Source organism: Canis lupus, chromosome 11, assembly GCF_011100685.1.
Source record: "Canis lupus familiaris isolate Mischka breed German Shepherd chromosome 11, alternate assembly UU_Cfam_GSD_1.0, whole genome shotgun sequence".
Classification (NCBI taxonomy): Eukaryota; Metazoa; Chordata; class Mammalia; order Carnivora; family Canidae; genus Canis; species Canis lupus.
In genome coordinates, this window is record NC_049232.1 from 27,635,473 (window position 1) to 27,659,108 (window position 23,636).

Sequence of the window (23,636 nt, forward strand, 5' to 3'; positions counted from 1 at the left end):
TGCTTTCAATTGAGTAATACATTACCATCCTGCATTCTCCAGTAAGTTCCTCAAGATCGTCTGTGGCACAAAGCAGTTATAATAGCCCATGCCCATATACGATCTCCAGATCTGGTTTTTGCTGGAAATGGCATGTAGTTTTGTAAGGATTTCATTTTCACCTGATAAGAAAGAGAGAAATATTACACACAGAAAACAATCTTAAAAGAGAGCTCTAATTAGAGTTTAAGATCACTGTTTTGTTTGAATATATTTGAAAACAGCTATATGGAAAATATAATGAATCCCCCAGCAACTCTCAAAAATCCCAAAACAGCATTCAATTACCCCTCAAGTTTGGTTCCTCAATTTTTTTTGGCTCTTCTTTTTTGGCTTTGTTACAAATGCCTAATTTTAATACTTGCCTCATTCTGAGTTTCTTCTGTTCCCTTTACATTTCAGTGGTATTTACAAATAAAAATTCTGCTTCTCTTGGCTGAGCATCTGACTCTTGATTTCAGCTCAGGTGTTGACCTCATTGTTGTGCGATTGAGCCCTATGTAGGACTCTGCACTCAGCAGAGTTTGCTCATCCCTCTCACTCTGCTCCTCCCCTTGCGCTCTCTCTCTCGAATAAATAAGTAAAATCTTAAAAAAAAAAAAAAATTCTGCCTCCTTTCTATTGTTTTCCCTTCTAAATTGCCTTATACCAATATTGGTGTAAGTCTTAAACACATGACCTATATTTTCCTCTAAATCTCTTCTAATTGATGCTTCTTCCTTTGTGTCACTGAAAGGGCTACTTATAAAAAACCATTCACTCAACAGTGTAAAGTATCAGTTGTTATAAATGATGCAGTGTTAACCAGCATTCCCATTAGGACACTTTGATGATTAAGAAGGAATCATAAAAGTTCTTAGACATAGATGAGACCTATTTGGGTCATTCATATAATAACAACCAAATCTGACATTTGAGCATTACTCTTTGCCCGGAATTGTACCAAATGCTTTTCATGCAGCTTAGGAATGAGACATGAACAGGATCACTTGCTACATAGCTTTAAATTGAATGGTTACCCCTACGACCCAGCAATTGCACTGTTGGGGATTTACCCCAAAGATACAAATGCAATGAAACGCCGGGACACCTGCACCCCGATGTTTATAGCAGCAATGGCCACGATAGCCAAACTGTGGAAGGAGCCTCGGTGTCCATCGAAAGATGAATGGATAAAGAAGATGTGGTTTATGTATACAATGGAATATTACTCAGCTATTAGAAATGACAAATACGGGATCCCTGGGTGGCGCAGCGGTTTGGCGCCTGCCTTTGGCCCAGGTCGCGATCCTGGAGACCCGGGATCGAATCCCACATCGGGCTCCCGGTGCATGGAGCCTGCTTCTCCCTCTGCCTGTGTCTCTGCCTCTCTCTCTCTCTCTCTCTCTCTCTCTGTGACTATCATAAATAAATAAAAATTAAAAAAAAAAAAAAAAAAAAGAAATGACAAATACCCACCATTTGCTTCAACGTGGATGGAACTGGATGGAGGGTATTATGCTGAGTGAAGTAAGCCAGTCGGAGAAGGACAAACATTATATGTTCTCATTCATTTGGGGAATATAAATAATAGTGAAAGGGAATATAAGGGAAGGGGGAAGAAATGTGTGGGAAATATCAGAAAGGGAGACAGAACGTAAAGACTGCTAACTCTGGGAAACGAACTAGGGGTGGTGGAAGGGGAGGAGGGCAGGGGGTGGGAGTGAATGGGTGACGGGCACTGGGGGTTATTCTGTATGTTAGTAAATTGAACACCAATAAAAAATAAATTAAAAAAATAATAATAAATAAATAAATTGAATGGTTACAACCTAGTCTGTCTAACTCCAGATTCTATACTTCCCCCACTGGGCCAGGTACAGACCTGCTACAGGTATGTCACATATGCTGAAAGATAGTTTCTGATATAAATGACTATGCATGGTTCATTCTCTATGCCTCGGCATATAGATATATCATGCTGCTAAAAATTTAACAGCTTGGACAAATGTCTGGATCCTTTAAGATCTTCTCAGGGACTCGGTCACTTAAATGTTAAAATTGTCTAATTTTATTGCTATTATATCAGAGAAAAATCTATATACAGCAGTCTCTAAAATGGCAAACTGGCTAAGAGGATGCTTTACTTTGTTTTAACCCTGCTGCATTCTATGTGAGTATTACTCTCATTAACTCTTCTTTACCCTCAGTGAAAACACTTATCCTCTGTCCCACCCTCCCACTCCGCATACTTTCACAAGAAATAAATTCACAAGAGATGGGTCCTTCTGCCAGACCAGGTTAAGGAAAGAGAAGATAGTTTTGTACGTATCAGAAACATGAGTAAATATCATCCAACTGCCTTATGATGATCTTACCTTCTTCCATTGAAAGTTTAGGAAATATAAGTGGAAGCTCAATAAACCAATATCTGAGATATGCAAGTACATCATCCTTAGAAGCAATAATGCAAGAAATCCAATCACTTCCCAAAGTCTTCTCAGGATAGGGTGATTGAGAAGCCCATTGGGAGTTGGGATTGACTTGCAGTACCAGGCAGGCACATAATCAGCAAGGCCAGCTTCAGTTAAGATCCTGTGCAAAAGAGACAGACCCCTGTTCCACAGCATATCATGAGGACTAAAGGTCTAGCTCCCAAATGAGAATGGTCTGTGAAGGGCTTATCTGTCAAATTAAGAGTTCAAGCTTTAGAAATAATAGAGCACTGAATAATACGATCTTTTCTACATTGGAGAAAGGTAATTCTATTGATACTGTCACTAGGTCAGAAGGGAGATCCTGGAAACAGGGAGGTATGGTAAGAAGCTAGTACATTAGTCCAGGAGGAGACAGACAAAGGAGTGTTGTGAATTGAATTGTGTCCTCTAAAAAAAAAAAAAATATGTTTAAGTCCTAACCCCCAGTACCTGTGAATGTGATCTTATTTGGAAATAGGGTTTAAATGATCAGATCAAGTTAGGATGAACTTGCTATATTAAGGCAAGTCCTAATTCAGTCGTGTCCTTATAAAATAAGGGAAATTTGGACTAAAAACAACACATATGAGAATACCGTTTATGACAGAAATAGGACCAACAAGCCTTGATTCTCAAGCTTGACCTTTTCTTATTTACCTTCTTTTGGGAACAAAGTGAGTTAAACAAATGAGCAGTCCTCTGTACACCAAGCTAATGGGTACTCCTGAGTCATCAAGAGTAAGGTAGGTTCTTGGCCATGTTTCTGAAATGCTTCCCATTTCCTCCTGAGCAAATCCCACAGCTCTGCACATTCCTCACACTCTTCCAACCTGACAAAAACAGCTTCCTCCTGTAAAGAGGCCCAATTCCAGTAACTGTCTTCCTTACCATGAATGGCCCTGAAACTAACCAGGGCAGAAATGAGACAGAAAAAGAAAGGGAGTGCCCATGAAGAAACACTTGGAGACAATGTGTCATTCTCCAAATGCTTGTCTACAGCCTCACAGGGCAGCCAGTCAGACACTGTGCATTATTGTGCACCCCCAGCCACAGAAGTCCTCAAGCAGTTCCTTCAGGAATTCAATCAAGCAATAAGTTCTTTTCTTACAGAGTAAATGCCTGCTTCTGACCTTGTTTATTCCTCCGCCTCTGAGCATTGCAAATGAATGCCCTGGTTCTAATGTACCAAAAACAGAGTTCAGTGGCCTCAGCACCACTATCTAAGAATTCACAGGTGGATCTCACGCTGTTCCTCTTCGCAGAATTTAGAATGAACACTTTCTCCCTACCTAATTCCACATAAGAGACTTTCCAATAGCAACTCCCTTGTCACCAGCACCTAAAATCAGGGCTTTGTACCAACCACTACACCAAATAAATACTTGTAACAGGAATAAGCCAATTTAGCTATTAAATAGTCAATGCAACCTAAGCCAGGGTTTAATTTTATTTATTAAGATTTTATTTGTTGAGATCCCTGGGTGGCGCAGCGGTTTGGCGCCTGCCTTTGGCCCAGGGCGCGATCCTGGAGACCCGGGATCCAATCCCACATCAGGCTCCCGGTGCATGGAGCCTGCTTCTCCCTCTGCCTGTGTCTCTGCCTCTCTCTCTCTCTGTGTGACTATCATAAATAAAATTTAAAAAAAGAAATTTTATTTGTTTATTCATGAGAGACACGGAGAGAGAGAGGCAGAGACACAGGCAGAGAGAGAAGCAGGCTCCATTCAGGGAGCCTGACGTGGGACTCAATCCCAGAACCCTGGGATCACACCCTGAGCCGAAGACAGATACTCAACCACTGAACCACCCAGGCATCCATGGGTTTTAATTTTCTGTGTGTGTGAATTTTGACAAGAACTGGAAAAATGTCATTAGAATAGATAGGCTATATGGGTCAATATTCCTGCTATACTAAACACATATGTATGCATACCTGTTCCCCACCTTTAAACTATTATTTCTGGGCAGCCCCAGTGGCTTAGTGGTTTAGTGCTGCCTGCAGCCCAGAGTGTGATCCTGGAGACCCAGGATCAAGTCCCAAATCAGGCTCCCTGCATGGAGCCTGCTTCTCCCTCTGCCTGTGTCTCTGCTTCTCTCTCTCCTCTGTGTATTCTTATGAATAAATAAAATCTTTTAAAAAAAATAAACTATTATTCCTAACACATAACCCCATGATTACTTTTTGTGTTGATTATGTGAAAAATTTATCCATGCTTTGTTTTTATTTTTTGGTAACCTAAAAATATTAGGTCTAAGTCTCCACAGAAAATATATATGATTCTGCCATTTATATATATATTTTTAAAGGTTTTTTTTATTCATGATAGACAGAGAGAGAGAGAGAGAGAGAGAGGGGCAGAGACACAGGCAAAGGGAGAAGCAGGCTCCATGCAAGGGGCCTGATGCAGGACAGGACTCGATCCCGGGACTCCAGGATCATGCCCTGGGCCAAAGGCAGGCACCAAACCGCTGAGCCATCCAGGGATCTCCTCTGCCATTTATATTTTTAAAAAAGAATAGGGGCTCCTGGGTGGCTCAGCGAGTTAATGTCTGCCTTTGGTGCAGGTCATGATCCCACGGACCTGGGATTGTCCTGGGATTGAGTCCCGCGTTGGGCTTGCTTCTGAATTGGGGAGCCTGCTTCTCCCTCCACCCCACTCATGCTCTGTCAAATAAATCTTTAAAATCTTAAAAAAATTAAAAAAGAAATAAATACATATGAATGTTATATATTAACAGAATATCTCTGGAATGATTCTCAGAAACTGATAGGAGATGAAGTTTTGCTTTTTTCTATATCTTTCGGTCTTTTTAAATTTTGGACAATATGCCAATTTTATTCAAAAATTTTAAATTAAATTAAAATGTTATATGCAGAGCAAAATCCACCTTGTGAAATATATGAGTGCAGGCACCTGTCAGTCCCCACGGTGTCCAAAGGTCCACCGAGCATTTTCTGGAAGTCCAGGAGCACCCAGGGCAGAACAGCCACTCAACTAGTGTCAGAGCCTCCCTCCCACTTCCTGCCCTTCGTGTACTTGGCAATATTCTCATAAATATCTCCAAGGAAATCATCTGGACTGAAAACCAACACAATCATATTTGAATTCGTCCAGAAAGCTCTTTTTCTGCCAGAGGCTGAAGGGAAAGCCGGGACCAGAATGTTTAGGACAGAGACTGCCTTAGCATATTTTTCTTGCCAACCTGCAGCTCCTTGACTTCAAAGCTGCTCCGAAAACCATGGGGTGGGGCTAAGGATCACAATCAAGATAAACAGGCCATGAATGATAGAGCATTTGTTAGGAAATTTTCTGATTTTTCTGAGTGGAACCTAGAATTTGCATACAAATTCCATCCTTATGTGTAGCCTTTCCGTAGTGTCACCTAATTATTTGCAGCACCCCTCTCCCTGCCCTGTAACAGCCAGACTTAAACCCACTTACCCAGCCCATAGGCCCTATTCCCTCTTATTTGTCAAATTTCCTCCCCCAACAAAGGACAGTTTCACAACCTGTAACCTTGTTACAAATCACAAGTCTGCAATCATAGAATTTCTTCATTCCAGAAGGGTAAACCAATCTGTAAGCTCTGTGTAGTGTAGAATAGTGACATGAAAACTCTTTGAATAGGAATCTCTTCGAGACTAGTAGAGGGGCTCCCATCCTATGTGACAAGACATGGTTGGGACTGGACCATGCAGGCCTGACCTGGGGCTCTGATCCATCTGGCCCTAATCCTGCCAGGGTCTTCCCCATCCTCTTGCTCGGTTAATTAACACCCCATTGCACCTAACCCCTCACTACCCCCAGGGGTTAAAGTCCTCCAGCGGGCACCTCCAAAGCCAAACAGAGCTGAGACATGTCCAATTTGTGTTTGTGATGGCTCCTTGGTCACTCATCTCCATAAGAAGTGAGCAGTCCCTACAGCTCTTCCTGTTCACTCAAAAGAAATACAGGTTCAAGATCTGAATATCAGCTGTAAGAAAACCAGAATAACATCTCACAGTGGAGAAATGGGGACAAGAGGTATCATGTTTCTTATTTTCCCCTTGGTCTTGGGTCACACTTGGTTCCCTTGGTCTTGGGTCACACTACTTTCTGTGGGAGCCCTCCTCTACCACTTCTCTTCATTTCATCTATGAACATTTTTGTTCATCTATGAACATCTATGGACAGAGAAATATTGCAATTCACATTTATCTGGAAGAGCAGTTTACCTACATAATTATGACAAATGATTAGTTTGAAATGAGAATCAGGGTGGAAGTCCTGGAGTATGTTTTTCCTCTTTCTGCCCCGTGGGGACATTGTTATAGTCAGCAGAGCAAAAACAAGAAGGGAAGGATATGTTCTACAAGTCCAACTCAATTTAACATGATTGCAGAAAAGAGATAATCTTTTAGATTGGAATAGGCATAGGGAGAAAAGTATTAAATTCAACCCAGAATCACATCCATTAAATTATAATCTCTTTGTGAGCAGGGGCATAGCAAGTTGCTAGGCACATAGTAGGCGCTCAGAAAATACAAGTGAATCAAGGTGTTAGGATGAAAACTCACCTCAACTCCCACATATGGCTAGCTCAATAGTCACAATAATCACCCATCACAGAATCTCATGATAAAGCAATGTACAAACTGTTCTCACATTTAGTTCAACCGCATCCCTAAAAGTATGGGCTTCAGAGAAACATTTATAAATGAAAACTCAGCTATTACACAAGTTCTGTGAAATAACACATGCATTAATTAATGCAATAATTTCAGAATTTTAGAGATTTCTTCATTGTTTAATCAGTATATTAATGATCTAGGCATTGAGAATCCTTACTAAAACTGTCTGCATTTTTGTAAAAACTTTTTTTTTTTTTTTTTTTTTTTTTTTGGTAAAAATACTACATTCTCAGTACTTGGATGCTCACAATAGCTGTTCTGGAACTTACCTACTTTTCTCTACTGTCCCGTCTCACACCTCCTGTCTCTCACTCAGATCATCAGACAGGCAACCTCTTAACTCTTCTTGCTTCAGAGTGTCCTTATATCCTCAAGTGGACTTTATTCCCTCTTAAGCCTAAGAAAGGTTCAGGATATGCCAGTAGAGTCCGTAACACCCTGCCTGAAAACTTATCCTCTAGCCTCTACACTTCACTTCAGACAGCTCTGCCTCTTTTTACATGCTCTTTCCCAACATCCTGACTTCTGCTTTCCTCCCTATATTCCATCCTTAGGACATCTCACTCCTATGAATTCATTCAGAAGACTTACTAAATCTGGCACTCTCTCATTTCTCTTGAGCTCTAGACTCATTATTTCCCCGTATTGTTTCAACATTTCCAAATGCATATTCCATGAACACCTCAAACAATTCTACTCACTCACAATTTCTCCTTCTTCCAGGACCCTCTGCTCCTCCCTGTTCACTCTGCTAATGATATTACCATTACCTTGAGACACTCAGCCTAGAAACTGACAGCTAACTTGCTGCCCCTCTGGATCAATCAGCATTTTTATACTAAAACCATAATCTCCAGAGGCTGCTCCCAGCCAATTACTATGAACAGCAAGAGAACTAATATGCAGAACCATCCTTGCAAGATGTGGGACCCTTCCTGGCTAACTTTGGCTCAAAGACTCCCATTTGAACTGACCAAAACTTTAGATTTGTGCTCACAGTCTAAGATTTTCCTAGCCATTCCTCTCCTCTTTCTTCCTTTCCACCAGGGTAAGACCTCCATTGCAATCTAAAGACTCCCCATGCCTTCTCCTGTTCCCATTCTCAGTAAGTTTCTTGCCTATCTATATCATTCTGATGAGTACTTCTGGGTGGACCTGAACTAATGAACATTTAACATCTCACCTCTAAACTCTCCAACAATCTCCAGCTGGTCTCCTTGCCTCTGATCACAGAGGCACTCTGCAAAGGACAATCATGTCATTTCCCTCTGTAATAACTTAGTTTCGGGATGCCTGAGTGGCTCATTGGTTGAGCATCTGCCTTAGGCTCAGGGCATGACCCTGGAGTTCTGGGATCAAGTCCCACATCGGGCTCCCTGCATAGATAGAGCCTGCTTCTCCCTCTGCCTAGGTCTCTGCCTCTGTGTGTCTCTCATGAATAAATAAAATCTTTTTTAAAAAAAATGTTAGTGTCTTCTCACTACAGAGAAAGACAAACCCCTTATTATGGCCCTGAGCCCTCCATATCTTGTTTGATGTGCCTTTCTGCAGACTGATATTCTACACACATGGTCATATCACTGAAATAACCATGTATTTCTACACTTCCATGCCTCTGCTCATGCCTCAGCCTCAGCCAAAGCATTCAATCTACTTACAGGCCTTATTGCTATTCAATATCTATTTCCCTATTAGTTATAACCTATAGTCAAGAATCATCCTTATCTTTCTTTACTCTTGACTCTTACTTCAGTGCCTGAAACAGTATCTTATCTCCAATAGAAGCTTCTCAGTAAATGAAAAAGGGAAGCAGATAGAGGAAGCTGTAGAAATAGATTTGATTATAATACCTTTTAACTTATTGCTAACAAATGTGAGTAGGCTGGCACATTTACTGTGTAGGGCAAATGGTTCTGTGTGCCTTTGTACTCCTTAGAAGTAACACTACATGTATGATACAATGATTGATTTCATTGATAGCACTGAATATTTTTAAAAGCTAGATAAAATTCATTATAATTTAAGATAAGGGATCCCTGGGTGGCACAGCGGTTTAGCACCTGCCTTTGGCCCAGGGCGTGATCCTAGAGACCCGGGATCGAATCCCACGTCGGGCTCCCAGTGCATGGAGTCTGCTTCTCCCTCTGCCTATGTCTCTGCCTCTCTCTCTCTGTGACTATCATAAATAAATAAAAATTAAAAAACTTCTGTTGTTTAAAAAAAGATAAGTATGTGCAAATTGGATGAATGTGGTAATTTTTAAAATGTCTGCAGTGGAAAAAATGCAAGATGTTTTTAGGGCAGTGAAACTATTTCTATGATACTCTATAGAGATGAATACATGTATCCATGTATACATTTCTCCAAATCCACAGAATGTACATCACCAAGAGTGAACCTTAATGTAAACTATGAACATTGGGTGTTGATGCGTCAAGGGACATTCAGCAGTTGTCACAAATGTTATCACTCGGGGGGGGGTAGATTTATTGATAATGGGGGAAGCTTTTTTGGGGAAGGAGATACGTGGGAATTCTCTAGCTTATATTTAAATTTTGTGAACCTAAAACTGGTCTAAAAAATTAAGTCTAGTAAACAAATACATCTGCAAATTTGTTTACAATCCTCCTTTCAAAAGTTGGAAACTCAGCATAATATCCTCTAGGTCCATCCACATGGTTATAAATGGTATGATCTCACCTCACCCTTCTCTCATGCCTCTCTGTAACACTCTACCATGTATGCATGTGTGTATACATACATATCACAACTTCCTTATTCATTTTTCTATCCATGAACACAGGTTGCTTCCATATCTTAGCTATTAAAAATAATGCTACAATAAACAGGGGCGCATACATCTTTTTGAAATTAGTTTTCATTTTCTTTGGTTAAATATCCAGTAGTTCAATTATTGGATCATACGCTATTTCTTTAATTTTTTTCGGAAACTCCATTCTGCTTTCCACAGAAGCTGTACCAATTTGCATTCCCAACAACACTGTACTTTCTCTACACATCTTCAACACTTATTTTTTTTTTATTTTAGCCATTCTGACGAGTGTAACGTGATATCTCATTGTGGTTTTGATTTGCACTTCCCCTTTGATTAAGGATGATGAACATCTTTTCAAGTGTCTGTTGGTCATTTGCATATCTTCTTTGGAAAACTGTATATTCTGGTCATGTACCCACTTATTAATCAGATTTTCTAGTGTTGAGTTGTAGAAGTTCTTTATATGTTTTGGATATATTATACTAAGGGAAAGTCAGACTGAGAAAGACAAATACCCTATGATTCCATTCATAAAGTGGAATCTAAAAAACAAAACAAAAAATAGAATCAGAGCTATAAATACAGAGAATTTGATGGATGGTTGCCAGAGAGTAGGGAGGGTGGGGAAATGGGCAAAATGGGTAAGGGGAGTGGGAGATAGGCTTCCAGTTACAGAATAAGCCACAAGAATTAAAGGCACAACATAGTAACAGCATTGTATGGTGACAGATGGTAGTTACATTTGTGGTGAGCATAGCTGAACGTATCAACTTGTACACCTGAAGCTAATGTAACATTGTATGCCAACTTAACTCAAACTAAAAACATTTTAAGTGAAAGTTAATTCCTCTTCCTTTGAATTCAGGCCAGACTTTAATGACTCTCTAATCAATAGAAAGTGGTGTTACCTGATGCTAGAGAAATTCCAAGGGTAAGTCATAAAAAGGATAGCTTCTGCCTTAAATCACTTGAATCAAGCTTCTCTTGAATCACTGACTCGGGGAAGCCTGCTGCCACCTGGGGACACGTAAGTGGCTCGTGGAGAAGCCCATGTGAGGAGCTACTAAGCCCTCCCACTAACAGCCAGCACCAAACTGTCCGCTGAACTGCGAGAACCACCGGGGACGGGCCCCTCCAGCCCCAGATGAACATCCTCCAGTGTGAACACAATATTATGAAAAATGCTGAGCCAGAACCATCCAGCTGGACTGCTCCTGGATTCCTGACCCACAGGAACCATGAGGATTAACAAATGTTCTTGGTTGTTTTAAGCCATGGGGTTTTGCAGTTAATTTCTTATGCAGCAAGAGTTAATGGATATAATAGCTTCCCTCTGAGGCCCCCCAAAAAGTCAGTTTTTTAAAATAATATTCAAGAACTTCATATATATAAAATATATTTGAGGATACTGGATGAATTCCATGATCCATTAGCAAGATAAAGAGGAAAAAAGTTGTTTTTACATTTTATGTTCTTTGTCCCAGTCACAGGACCTATTTTATTTGGCCTTTCATCACCGTAAGTTTACATGTTTGTATCCTTTATGTCAGAAAATAAGGAAGTCCAAAACATATTGTTTTACTCTTAAAAGATTTACTTGAGAGAGAGAGCAGGAAGAGAGGGAGAGAGAATCACAAGCAGACTCCACACTGAGCAGAGCCTAGTATGGGGCTCAATCTTACAACCCTGACATCGTGATTTGAGCCGAAATCAAGAGCTGGACAGTTAACCGACTGAGCCACCCAGGTGCCCCCAAAACATTTTAATACTAAAAATAAAAACTTACAAAGACTGAGATTTCAGTTTGTATTCTAATTTTAAAAAGGGAAAAAATTGATAATTTACTTTAGGATGTACCTCTTTTAAAATTAATGTTAGGGTGCATTACTCCACTTCTATCAGGATATACCTCCAACATTTAACTGAAATATCCCTGTGGCATAATAAAAAAAATATACATGGTCTTTGTCTTTGGAATTTCTTGAGTAACAGGATTCTTTTGTTATTTCTAAGAAGCCCTTTTGAGAGGCGCCTGGGTGGCTCAGTTGGTGGCTCAGTTGGTGAAGTGTCTGCCTTAGGCTGAGGTCACAGATACAGGGGTCCTGGAATCTTGTTGTTCCAGGTTGGGCTCCCTGATCAGTGAGGAGTCTGCTTCTTCCTCTCCCTCTGCCCCTCCCTCCCCCTTAGGCTCTCTCTCAAATAAATAAATACATAATCTTTTTTAAGAGCCCTTTTGAACACACTATAAAAGTGATTTAGGGTGGTATCCTTACATAGCCTCAGGATGGGGCTGGCTAGAAAGACCAAGAAAAACCAGTATGAGGGTTGGAACTTTCTTGGCCTCACCCACAGATTTCTGGGAAGGAGAGGGTTAGGGGTGGGAGGCTACATATTAAACTCTATTATAAAAACTTTTAAACAACAAGATTCCATGGGCTTCTGGAACAACTAATGCATCCACATGCCGGAAGGCTGATGAGCCCCAAGTTCCACAGGGAAAGAAGTTCCTGTGTTCAAAACCCTTACGGACTTTGTCCTATGTACTTCTTCATCTGGGGGTTCATCTGTATCTTTTATAATACCCTTTAAAACAAACTGATAGGGCAGCCCCAGTGGCTGCAGTAGTTTAGCGCCTGCCTTCAGCCCCGAGGTGTGATACTGGAGACCCGGGGGGTCGAGTCCCGTGTCAGGCTCCCTGCATGGAGCCTGCTTCTCCCTCTGCCTGTGTCTCTGCTTCTCTCTCTCTGTCTCTCATGAATAAATAAAATCTTTAAAAAAAACTGATAAATATATGGATCAAATATATTGATCTGAGTTCTGTGAGCTCCTCTAGCAAAATAATCAAACTCAAGGAGGGTGTTGTGGTAATATCCAAAATATAGCTTATTGGTCAGAAGCACAGGTAGACTTGGGATTGGCATCTAAAGAAGGAACAGTTTCCTGGAACCAAGCCCTTAACCTAAAGGATCTGACGCTATCTCCAGGTAGATAGTGTCAGATTGCATTAAATTTGTAGAACACCCAGTTGAAGAATTGCTTAGTGGTGTTAGAACTGGAACATACATACATATTCTGATAAGATTCCATCAATGAGACTGCAATGATATTAAAATACTTCCCTGATTGTGCTTGCCATGTTGCATTTGCCTTTGTTCTCAGTGAAGATATTGACTTATTTCTTTGCATTTTCCTTATATAACACATATACACCAAAAACAGTCTGGAAAGATATTGCATTTTGCTCTTCAAGTTGTTCCAGAAATGCTACTTCTCTATCAAACTTCACATTTCTGAGCACTCACAGTATTTTATTCATAGTTCTCATGGCACCTGGGACTTTTTAACTTTCTGGCATAATTTATATTAAGGTAAGATGTAAGCTTCTTGAAGATACTAACAATGTATATTCACATTTTTGTCACAGTGCTTTGCACATACTAGGATGACCAATGAACATTTAGCAATTTAGGCAATAGACCGATTGTCCAAAGTATCACTCAGATCAGCAGCTGTCTGCCTAACAAGAATTAATGACAAAAATATAAGGACCAGACAGATTCTATTGAGACTGAATGTACAAACAGACAATGGATAGACCACGTATCACCACATAACTTTTACCCACAACCTGCAGCAACCTACTCCAAAAACCAAAACCTTTTCTAAAACAAACACCACCAGAAGCCAGCTTACTATACATTAGACCTGCAGAAAGCCAAATTGCTATCTTTGGTGACAACCCAGCAAACTGCACATTAACTTATGTAATAATTGGCCCTAAACTATTGGCTAGGACTTGATTAATAACTGACAGCTTCCTGAAATTTAGTCTTGGCTTCCAATGTAGAACCAACCATACAAAGCCAAATACGCATCCTTAACCAAACCACACAGGTTCCCGTTTCTACTTGCTCCCTTACATCTACATGCCAATAGCCCCAACATGGACATACCTGAAGCCTTTCCTTTATTTCACTATAAGCCTTTCCCATTCCTCTCTGCCAAAACAAAAGTTTGACTCCCTTGATATAACAAGTTCAGAATAAATAGCCTTTGCTTTTTTCATTTGGTTAGCCTTCATTTATTTCCACCAGAAATATAAGGAAAATCCATTGGTATTATCCTAAAGATGAAATAATTCACATAAGCTGGGAATTTGATCAGGAATAGGCCAAGGGAGAGCCTTGTCACAAACTCAGTATTCTACAGGCAAAACCTGATGATTGGTATCATCCCCCTGACATTCACCGCCTGGTAAACAGCTGTTCTGTTTAGGTGTCCTGGAGGTCAGTGCCCAATCACACTTAGGTGACAGTCACCACCTGCATTACACAACACCCCTCCATTATCCTTTATTAAATACCACTCTTAACGATGTGGTTTAGAACATTAACTTCCCACAAGTCCATCAAAGTCTCATTGCGACAGTTCAGCTGCTTGGTTCTGGTTGAATAATGTGAACATTAGAGGGGTTAGTTTCTCCTTTCCCTTCCTAAGCATTCTCACAAGCAAGTGCAATTTTTAGTAAACTTTAAATCCTGCAGCTTCTGTGAAGTTATGAGCTAATACAGTCTGGTTACCTTGAGATGACTTCACTTGAAAAGCATATACCGTAGCTAAAAGTGATTGGCTTGGTTCACAAAGTACTTTTAAGTTTGATAGTAATTACAAAATATATAGTTATATTGTAGAAAATCTAGAAAAAGCAATGTAATAAAACGAAGGCTAAAATCATCCATCATGGCCCACCCAGGAAAATGAATCCTCCCACTGACATATATCCTTTCCATTCTTTTTCTTTATGTGTGAATGTGGGTGAGGGATGGTGGACTCACTTGAACAGGTTTGAATTGAGTAGCTTTCCTTGTTTCTTTGAAGCATGATTTACTGAGAACAACTGATAACCAAGGTATTCTTTCAAGGCACTTTAATGTCTAAGGCGAGGGGAGCATCCTCAGGACAGATGAATCAACTGTACTTCCTTGATTCTCTCAAGCCACTGTTGTCCTGTACATGGTGGTCCCTCTGCGTGCAGCAGCTTCCCCCCCACCCCAGCCTTGTTCAGCAGAGCATCACTATTCATCCTTCAATACCCACTCCGAGTCCTGCACCTGTCACCCCTTGCCTCTCCTTGGTAGTGCCCTGAGTGTTCCCACAATTGCGCTCTCACTATGCCACCACATTTGCCAACAGAGCAGTTGGCAAATGGCAGGGGGGAAGCCTTGTATGATTAGATTTGTGCATATCTGTAAACAATGAAGACTGTGGCTTAGGCTAGTAGTTGGGAGGGTGGACCAGAACTGGGAGAATTGTCTCCACTACCAGTTACGACATATCCTCCGTATGCCATGGTATCCTTAGCTTTAAAACAGATAATGGGGCAGCCCGGGTGGCTCAGCGGTTTAGCGCCGCCTTCAGCCCCGGGCGTGATCCTGGAGACCTGGGATCGAGTCCCACATCAGGCTCCCTGCATGGAGCCTGCTTCTCCCTCTGCCTATGTCTCTGTCTCTCTCTCCTCTCTGTTTCTCATGACTAAATAAATAAAATCTTTAAAAAAAAAAAAAAAAAAAAAAAAAAAAATAAAACAGATAATGGTACTTACCTCCTAGGGTTGTACTAAGGACAAAATTAACCCATGAAAAGCACTTTTTAAAGTGCCCAGTACATGGTAAGCACTTCATAAATGTTTGATATTAGTATGTTTAAGAACAACCCAAGTATCTCCATGGTGCCTACACTCCGTCTTCTTTTTATTCAGCAATGAGGGCATTTAAGACTCATAACTAGCTCTTCCTAGTTTCCTGTATATACAGTGAACACATATTGGGTCAAGAATACCTCTCCGACTACAACAGAACACAGGCGTTCAACATTAAACCATTTGGATAATGCTGCTCCACTGTTTTTTTTTTATTTTTTTATTTATGATAGACACAGATTGAAAGAGAGAGAGAGGCAGAGACACAGGAGGAGGGAGAAGCAGGCTCCATGCCGGGAGCCTGACGCAGGACTCCTCCCGGGACTCCAGCATCATGCCCTGGGCCAAAGGCAGGCGCTAAACCGCTGAGCCACCCAGGGATCCCCCTCTGCTGCTCCACTATTAAAAGGAATTGCTACTTCTGGAAGTTACGTGGGCCAATTTGCTCTCCCCATGTGCAACATTCATTAGCTATGACATATGCACACATCAGAATAAAACTTTGATGTCTTTCTGATGCAGTCTGTGTCAGCCTCCAACCAGAGCTCACTCTTCTAAGAAGCCAGCTTTGTTGAAGAGCCAGTCCACTTCCAGGCAAGGAAGTAGCAGGGCTGGGGGTGGGAGAGCCTCCTGACTACAATATTTCTTTGAGTCACCTCAGAATAACCAGATGGAACCAGCCCCAAATCTCACAGAAGCCATTGGGTTAAGGTTTACAGGTATGTTACAAATTTCTTATCAGGATCCTGCTTCCACTGAGAAAAAGGAGAAATGGAATCCCCCGATGTTCACATTATTCAGCTGGAAATTAGTAGCTGAACTTTTTAGATAGACAACTTTGACAGGATTCCTAGGCTCTAATGCTTTTAAAGAACATCTTAGAGTTTACTGTAAAAAAAGGGCTGACCTAAATATTTTCTGACTTTGAAATCTCAGAAAGGCATTACCTAAGACTTGCTTTAAAAATATACAATTCATGGGGTCTCTAGGTGGCACTGTCGTTTTAAGTGACCAACTCTTGATTTCCACTCAGGTTGTGGTCCCAGGGTTGTGAGATCAAGCCCTGTGATGGGGAATCTGCTTGAGTTTCTCCCTCCCTCTCCATCTGCCCTTCCCCTTTAGAAATACATAAATCAATATCTATTTTTTAATGTATATATGTACATATACAACTCTTTTTAAACATCCAGCAAAATCAGGAATATGATTTCCTAAAATTGAAATAGGTAAGGCTTCCAGCTATCCCTAGGTCTCAATCAGTTCTAATGAACAAAATGTGCAGCTTTTCTTCTAAAGGCAAGGTCCCTGCCATCAGGAAAAATAGTTCAGATTTGAAACCAACCAGGCATACAGTCCTCATCATAGCTTGAGTTGCACTAGCCAGCTGGAGCTAGACTGGCTTCATACCTCAAGTTGTCTACTTTATTATTTGGGGGAAGGAGGTGGGGCAGAAGGAGCAGGAAAATCTTAAACACGCTCCATACTCAGCATGGGAGCCTGACATGGGGTCAATCTCATCAGCTCCATCTCACCACCCTGAGATCATATACTGAGCAGAAATCAAGAGTCCAACGCTTAACCCACTGAGCCACTCAAGTGCTGCAAACGTTATTTTGTTTTAAAGTAAACAAGTTGAAAAAAAAAAATAAAGTAAACAAGTTGAGGGGCAGGTCGGTGGCTCAGTGGGTTAAGCGTCCGAACTCTGCTCAGATCATGATCTCAGGTTCGTGGGATCAAACCCCTAGTCTGTACTCAGAGCAGAGTCTGCTGCTCTCTCACCTCCCTCTCATGCATGTGCACTCTCCTGCTCTCTCAAGTAAATAAAATCTTAAAAAAAAAAATTAAAGTTTGCCACCTATCTATTCTTTTTTTTCCTAAAACCTAAAACAAAGTCCCTTCTCTTCACCTGACTCCAAAAAGAAGAGACAATACCTCTATGATTCAAAACCAGATAACCTCCCAAGAGAATTCTTTCCGGTTTAGAGACTGCTCTTCAGCTCTGCCTGACTGAGCCTTTGACATGTAGATTCTTGCCTAAGCCCATGGAAGTCAAGTGCTCACATAAAAATAGCTCTGAAAGTCAGTCTTCAGACTATCAAAAATATTTAAATGTAAAACAAAATTCTAATTCTGTAAATAAGCTAAGCTTTTTTAACCAAGCACGGATCTTATTTGCACGTTTCTTTATAAAAATCATTTGAACTTCCAAGAGTACTGCTGCCTTACACTAGATATAAATAATGAAAAAATTGGATGTGAGATAAAAAAAAAAAAACCGATTTGAAGGGGTGCCTGCTTGGCTCAGGTTAAGTGTCTGCCTTGGGCTCGGGTAATGAATCCAGAGTCGCGGGATGGAGCCCCGCATGGAGCCCCTTGCTCAGCAAGGAGCCTGCATGCCCCTCTCCCTCTGCCTGCAGCTCCCCTGTTTATTCTCTCTCTCTCTCTCTCTCTCTCTCTGTCAAATAAATAAATAAAATCTTTTTAAAAAGAAAACTAATCTGAAGCTGTCGTCCTATAAAGAACCTTGGGCTGGGAGACCACATGTCTGCATCTCCTCCCATTTTTGTCATTTCCGCAGTTGTATAATCACAGGCAATTCCTTTTTCCCTTCGGGGTATCCTGACTTGAACAGAAGTGAGGACACCTCTCGACCCAAAGGATGTGAGAACCGTGGCCTGGGGTGGGCGCCCGGGAAGCGGGGACTCCAGCACACACCTCTGTGCACTGCCTCTGCGGGGGAGTTTGCTGGCCCCTGGGTAAAAACCTCCGAAGGGGCGGCGCGGACTCCCGCGAGGGCTGCAGACCTGACGGCTCCACGAACGATGTATCCCATCCTCTCCCGCCCCTTGAGCGCCAATGTTTTATTTTAATAAACGTTTTCCCAGTCCTGGGCAATCGTAACCCGGAGTTGGATTTTCAGAAACCATGTAAGACAAATAGGCCAGAGCAAGCGAATTCCAAGGGAACCCTCCCGGCAACTTACAAACGGGGTCTTCCATTTTTAAGGGTCTCTTCAAGCGGATGCTGGCCGGGACCGTCTTCTCAATCAATTCATCAATGCTCTGAAATTAAACATAAACCCATGAACACTAACGGCCGAGGAAAGTGCTTCTGAGTTAAAAGAGTCACTTCTGCGTTTTTGCATCGACTAAGGCTTGTGGGAACCTCATTTAAATCGCCTAATTAGGGTTTCCTTTAGAAAGAAAAGAACTCTAAGCAAGCCAGAGAGCACTTGGAGGAAAGCAAATGAACTGGGTTAGTGATTCGACCACTCCCGGCTGGATTTCAGCAACCGGAGAGAATCGGCTACACCAGGAGGTCCTCCTTGTGCAAAGTTAGGGTTCATCGGGAGGGCGACTTGGGTTGAAAAACAAGGTTCTGAGGCGCGAAGAGCGGACGGAGAGTAAACGGGTGAGAGAAGGCGGGGGCGCGGGCACCGAACTCGCGGGCTCTTGTCCACGCAGGGCCCCAGACCCGAGCGCGGGTCCCACGCGCCGCGCCGCGCAGCGCAGCTCCCGCCGGGTCGGGAGGCCGCGCCCGCAGGAACCGGGCCGCGCGGGGTCCTTACCGCCAGCCCCAGGGCCTGCAGCATCTCCCTCTGGTCTTTGTCCCCAGGGCCGATGTGCCTCCGAGCGAAGTGGTCGTGTCGGGGCAGGAGGCGCTCGAGGAGACGCGAGTCCCCAGCCCCGCTGCTGTCCCCGCTGCTGTCTCGGGCCCGCGGCCCCCAGCGCGGACCGGCCCCCGCAGCCAGGCGGCGGCCGCCCCCGCCCCCGCCCCGGGCCCCGACCCCGCAGCCCACGCGCAGCCCCCAGGCCCTGGCGCACGTCTGCATGGTCGCGGCCACCGGCCCCGGCCCGAGCGGGTCACCGCGCTCTCGGCCTCTGCGGGTCCGAGTGCCCGGGGGCGGCTGCCTTCGGCCTGGAGCCCCTTCGGGGCGCACGATCCGCGGGACCGACGCGCGGCAGCGCCCCGCCGGGACACGCGCGCAAAGTTGTGGCTCCTCGGGCGGCACCTGCTCCGCACACTTTAAGCGCTGCCCTGCGGCCGGGCGGTGGGATGGGGCCAGGGAGGCGCGGCCAATGGGAGTGGACGGAGGGGCGGGGGCGGGGTGTGCCCTGCCCCGCCCCCGCCCTCCTCCGGCCCTCGGCGGAGCCCCGCTCGCGGCCCAGCCCCGCGGGGCTCAGCGCCCCTCCCCGCTCGCTCTCCCGCTGATGCGCAGACCCGGGCGATCGTCGCGCTCGGGCCCGAGGGATCCCGCTGCACAGCTGCGGGCTAAGGGGCCGCGTCGCTCCACCGCGATGCAAGGTGATTCGACAGGGAAGCCGGGCTCAAAGAATTAGTCTCCATTCATTAACTCTAGGGTATCATCCCCGGTCATATTTCATGAAAGCCAATATGGGTAGGTGAGCTTTTTTATAGTTATGAATGTGGGCAGTTAGTCAACCTAAGCTTCAGGTTTCTCATCTCAGCTGGGATAAAGAAATAATATGTTGAAAGAATTGCCCTAACAGTAGGTTTGAATCACTTCTCTTTCTTTCTCTCGCCCCATAGATATGTGGGGAGGGAGGAAACGCAAAAGATACGGAGGTATATATTTTGTACTATCATCCTAGTTGTAAAATTTTGTACATCTAAGCTCTCCAACTATCTCTTGAGATTTTTATCAAGAATGCACTTTCTAGGGACGCCTGGGTGACGCAGTCAGTTAAGCGGCCAACTCTTGGTTTGGGCTCAGATCTGATCTCAGGGTGGTAAGATTGAGCCCCTCAGGTGCTGAGCGCTGAGTCTGCTAAAGTTCCTCTCTCCCTGTCCCTCTGCCCCTCCCTCCCTCATAGTCTCTCTTTCTAAAATAGATAAATAAATCAAAGAACTTTCGGGCACCTGGCTAGCTCACTCTGTACAGCATGTAACTCTTGATCTGGGGGTTGTAAATTCTAACCAGCACTGGGAGTAGAGATTACTTAAAAGTAAGATCCTTAAAAAAAAAAAATTCATTTTCAAAATTGTGATTGTCCTAATATGAGGAAGGGCACAGGACAGAAGTCATCAGAGCATTACTTAGACTACAGATAAGTAGAATCTGTTTTTTGTTTGTTTGTTTGTTTGTTTGTTTTTCCTCTCTCTCTCTCTCTCTCCTCTAAGCTTCCCCCTTCAATTATCCTCTGCACATTTCTGGATTCTGTACCTGACAGGCACATAGACTAGGCAGAGAGACAGGAAACTATAAAACAAAACAGTAAGCAAAATGTGTGTGTATGGCAGGCAGGAGCAGGTAGTGAGCCAGAAGGGCTGGGGTTAGATGTCTTTGAGCAGTTTTTCATTCATTTGGAATGGAAATTACAGCCTTCATAAAAGTTGGGAGATACCATCAGTGTGCGATGCCATGGGGCAGAGATCTGCATTTATCCATATTCCTTTCTATACAGTCTGTGTGTCACAGAGACTGGAAGCCAGAGCACTATAATTCCCAGATTCTTTTGGCTCCAGGGTTCTGGATGTTATTAATCTTCTGTCAACAAGATAGACTTGTATGAGAACTAGAAAATGGAATAAAGCAGAAATCAGTTTCTTATTTCCCTGGCAGCAGCAGATGGATGCATGAGTGGTAGCAGACATGAAGTGCTTTCTTACCAGCCACCCATGTTGGTACAACAGGGCAGCTATGTCATTCAATGGAAATGTCTTTTGGTTTTCTAACTTAGGAGGCATCAGGAATTTCTCATTGTCCTAGACTAGAACTTCAGTGGTTTACCTGAAGATAATGGTGGTCTATCTACTCTATTTTTTGCTCTTCTATTCCTTGCAGTGGTTTTAATTTTTTTTTTTTTTTTTTTTTTTTGCAGTGGTTTTATATGCACCTATTCCTGGCATTTTAATCCTCCTCTGCTTGAAACGCTCAACATTTTCTAAATAAACCTTAACAGAGACTGCAACTGAGGCCAAAAAGTGGCTTTAGGAAACTGATCCCCAAAGATTGGAATTTGAGATTAGCTATCTGACCTGGTTCTATTTAAAGTAAATGATAACACTGTCACTAGTGGAAAATGAGATCATGATGGTCTTAGCTATGAAATGGAAACAATTAAATTATCAATGGGAAATTAAGTGCCTATTGAAGGCAGGTCTTTGCTAGACCAAATAGTTGCTGGGTTAGACCTTTGTGGTGGGAATGATATCTACAAGCACTATAGGGAGGGCTTATGGCTTCCAGATGCCCTGGAGATTTACAGGATAAAATGATAGTTCAGAGAACTAGAGAGCTTCACCACTCTAAAAGAATCTCTTAACTTCTTTAGCTGCAGGGAGAAGGTATTTACCACTCAGACCCAATGTCTGATCCTGTGGATTGCCCAATTATCATACAAATTGAATTCACAGCTTTATCATGTCTCACATGTGAAAGTTTGGGATTAATTAAAAACCAAATCTTAATTTAGAACAGGAACATTCTGGTAGTTTGGATTGAATTTGATTATCTTGAACCCCCAACTTTCACTGAGACCCTCTGACAGCTGAATTTGTTCCTTATATATATTTGATTCTGTTTCTCTGGAGAATACTGAATAATACTCCAAGAAAAGGAAAATACCCAGACTTTGGGCGGTTACTGGAACCGGGTTTAAGACAATGCTAAATATTGCAGATCCAAAACAAACTACTCTGGTCCACTAATCATAGTGAGATATTATGTAAGTCTGGTTATAAATGGAGATTTGGGACTTTTGCTTTCAGTTCCAATGTGTAAAAAGCACAAAAGTTATCACTTCTGTCCTTATAACAAGAAAAAGCTGGATAGACGAAAAATCAATGATTTTTGGACATGTCTGAAAACCGACATTGCAGAACAAAATGCCACCTCATCCAAAGAGACATAGCCAAGATGTGCTTGGCTAGAACAGAAGATGCTAAGAGTTGAAAACTGGTAGGAACAGGGCAGTACCCGTGGCCCAGCGGTTTAGTGCCACCTTCCACCTGGGGTGTGATCCTGGAGACCTGGGATCAAGTCCCATGTCAGGCTCCCTGCATGGAGCCTGCTTCTCCCTCTGCCTGTGTCTCTGCCTCTCTCTCTCTGTGTCTCTCATGAATTAATAAATAAAATATTTTTTTAAAAAAGCTGGTAGGAACATGTAATAGTAATTATGATGGATCATGGGATGCTGATTATGGACGAACTAGAGAGGGAGAAGCTCCTGGGGACTACAGTCTTAGTGGGGCTCCCACACTTTCATGGGCTTTACTGCCAGAAGCCCCAACACAGGGTGAAAATCCAAGAAATATCTGCCCCCCTCAGCACTGGTAGGAAAAGGAAAAGAGTAATCACTGTGAAGTATGCCCAGAGCCTTCTTCATAACAAAGGCCTACTCTCCAAAGAAAAGAATTTCTAGAGTTTATCCAAGCTACCAAAGCGAATTCCTCCCACTCCAGCCCCCTCCAGCTTTCTTGTCTCACATAATGAGGGAAGACAGGCTAAAAAGGTTTAGCACTTTGAGGGAATAGATTGAGAACCCTACAGCTGAGGAAAGGAGTATGAGCTGGGGTGGAGGTGAGAGAGCTACATCACTGAAAATACAGTTGGAGGTACACAGCCCAAGACATAGGCCTATATTTAACTGGAACATTAGAAAACACTCTTCACCACAACACACCACCACATAAATAGGGCTCCAATAAAACAATTAAAATTGCTGCAAAACATAGGTTCTCTTTGAGGAAGAGTACTAGGGAATCCCACAAGAAACAGGGGAAAGACAAACAAGGACACTAGAGGAATTTGAAGCCTCTGGTCCTGTTAACTGCAGCAAACATTTAACACAACATAACCCTAGCCAAACTAGCATCAATCATCACACTAAAGGCCTATTTACCTCAGTTCCTGTCACCCAGTACATCATGTTCAGTTTTCAACAAAAAATTACAAGGCATGCAAAAAGTCAAGAAAAAAGCAGTCTGAAGAGACAAATCGTCAGAACCAAACTCACATATGATACAGATGTT

General features: G+C 42.7%; 1 protein-coding gene across 1 annotated transcript in view; it reads right to left on the bottom strand.

Annotated features, from left to right (window-relative positions):
- Nucleotides 1-19,473, bottom strand: part of GLDC (glycine decarboxylase) — a 92,314-nt gene extending 72,841 nt beyond the window's left edge. Inside the window, exons 1-3 of the mRNA XM_038552327.1 lie at nt 19,210-19,473; nt 18,625-18,703; nt 26-161 (exon numbers count right to left, since the gene is read on the bottom strand). Coding sequence (XP_038408255.1) covers nt 26-161; nt 18,625-18,703; nt 19,210-19,473 — 479 coding nt within the window. The remainder of the gene's footprint in view (nt 1-25; nt 162-18,624; nt 18,704-19,209) is intronic.
- Nucleotides 19,474-23,636: the final 4,163 nt, after the last annotated feature.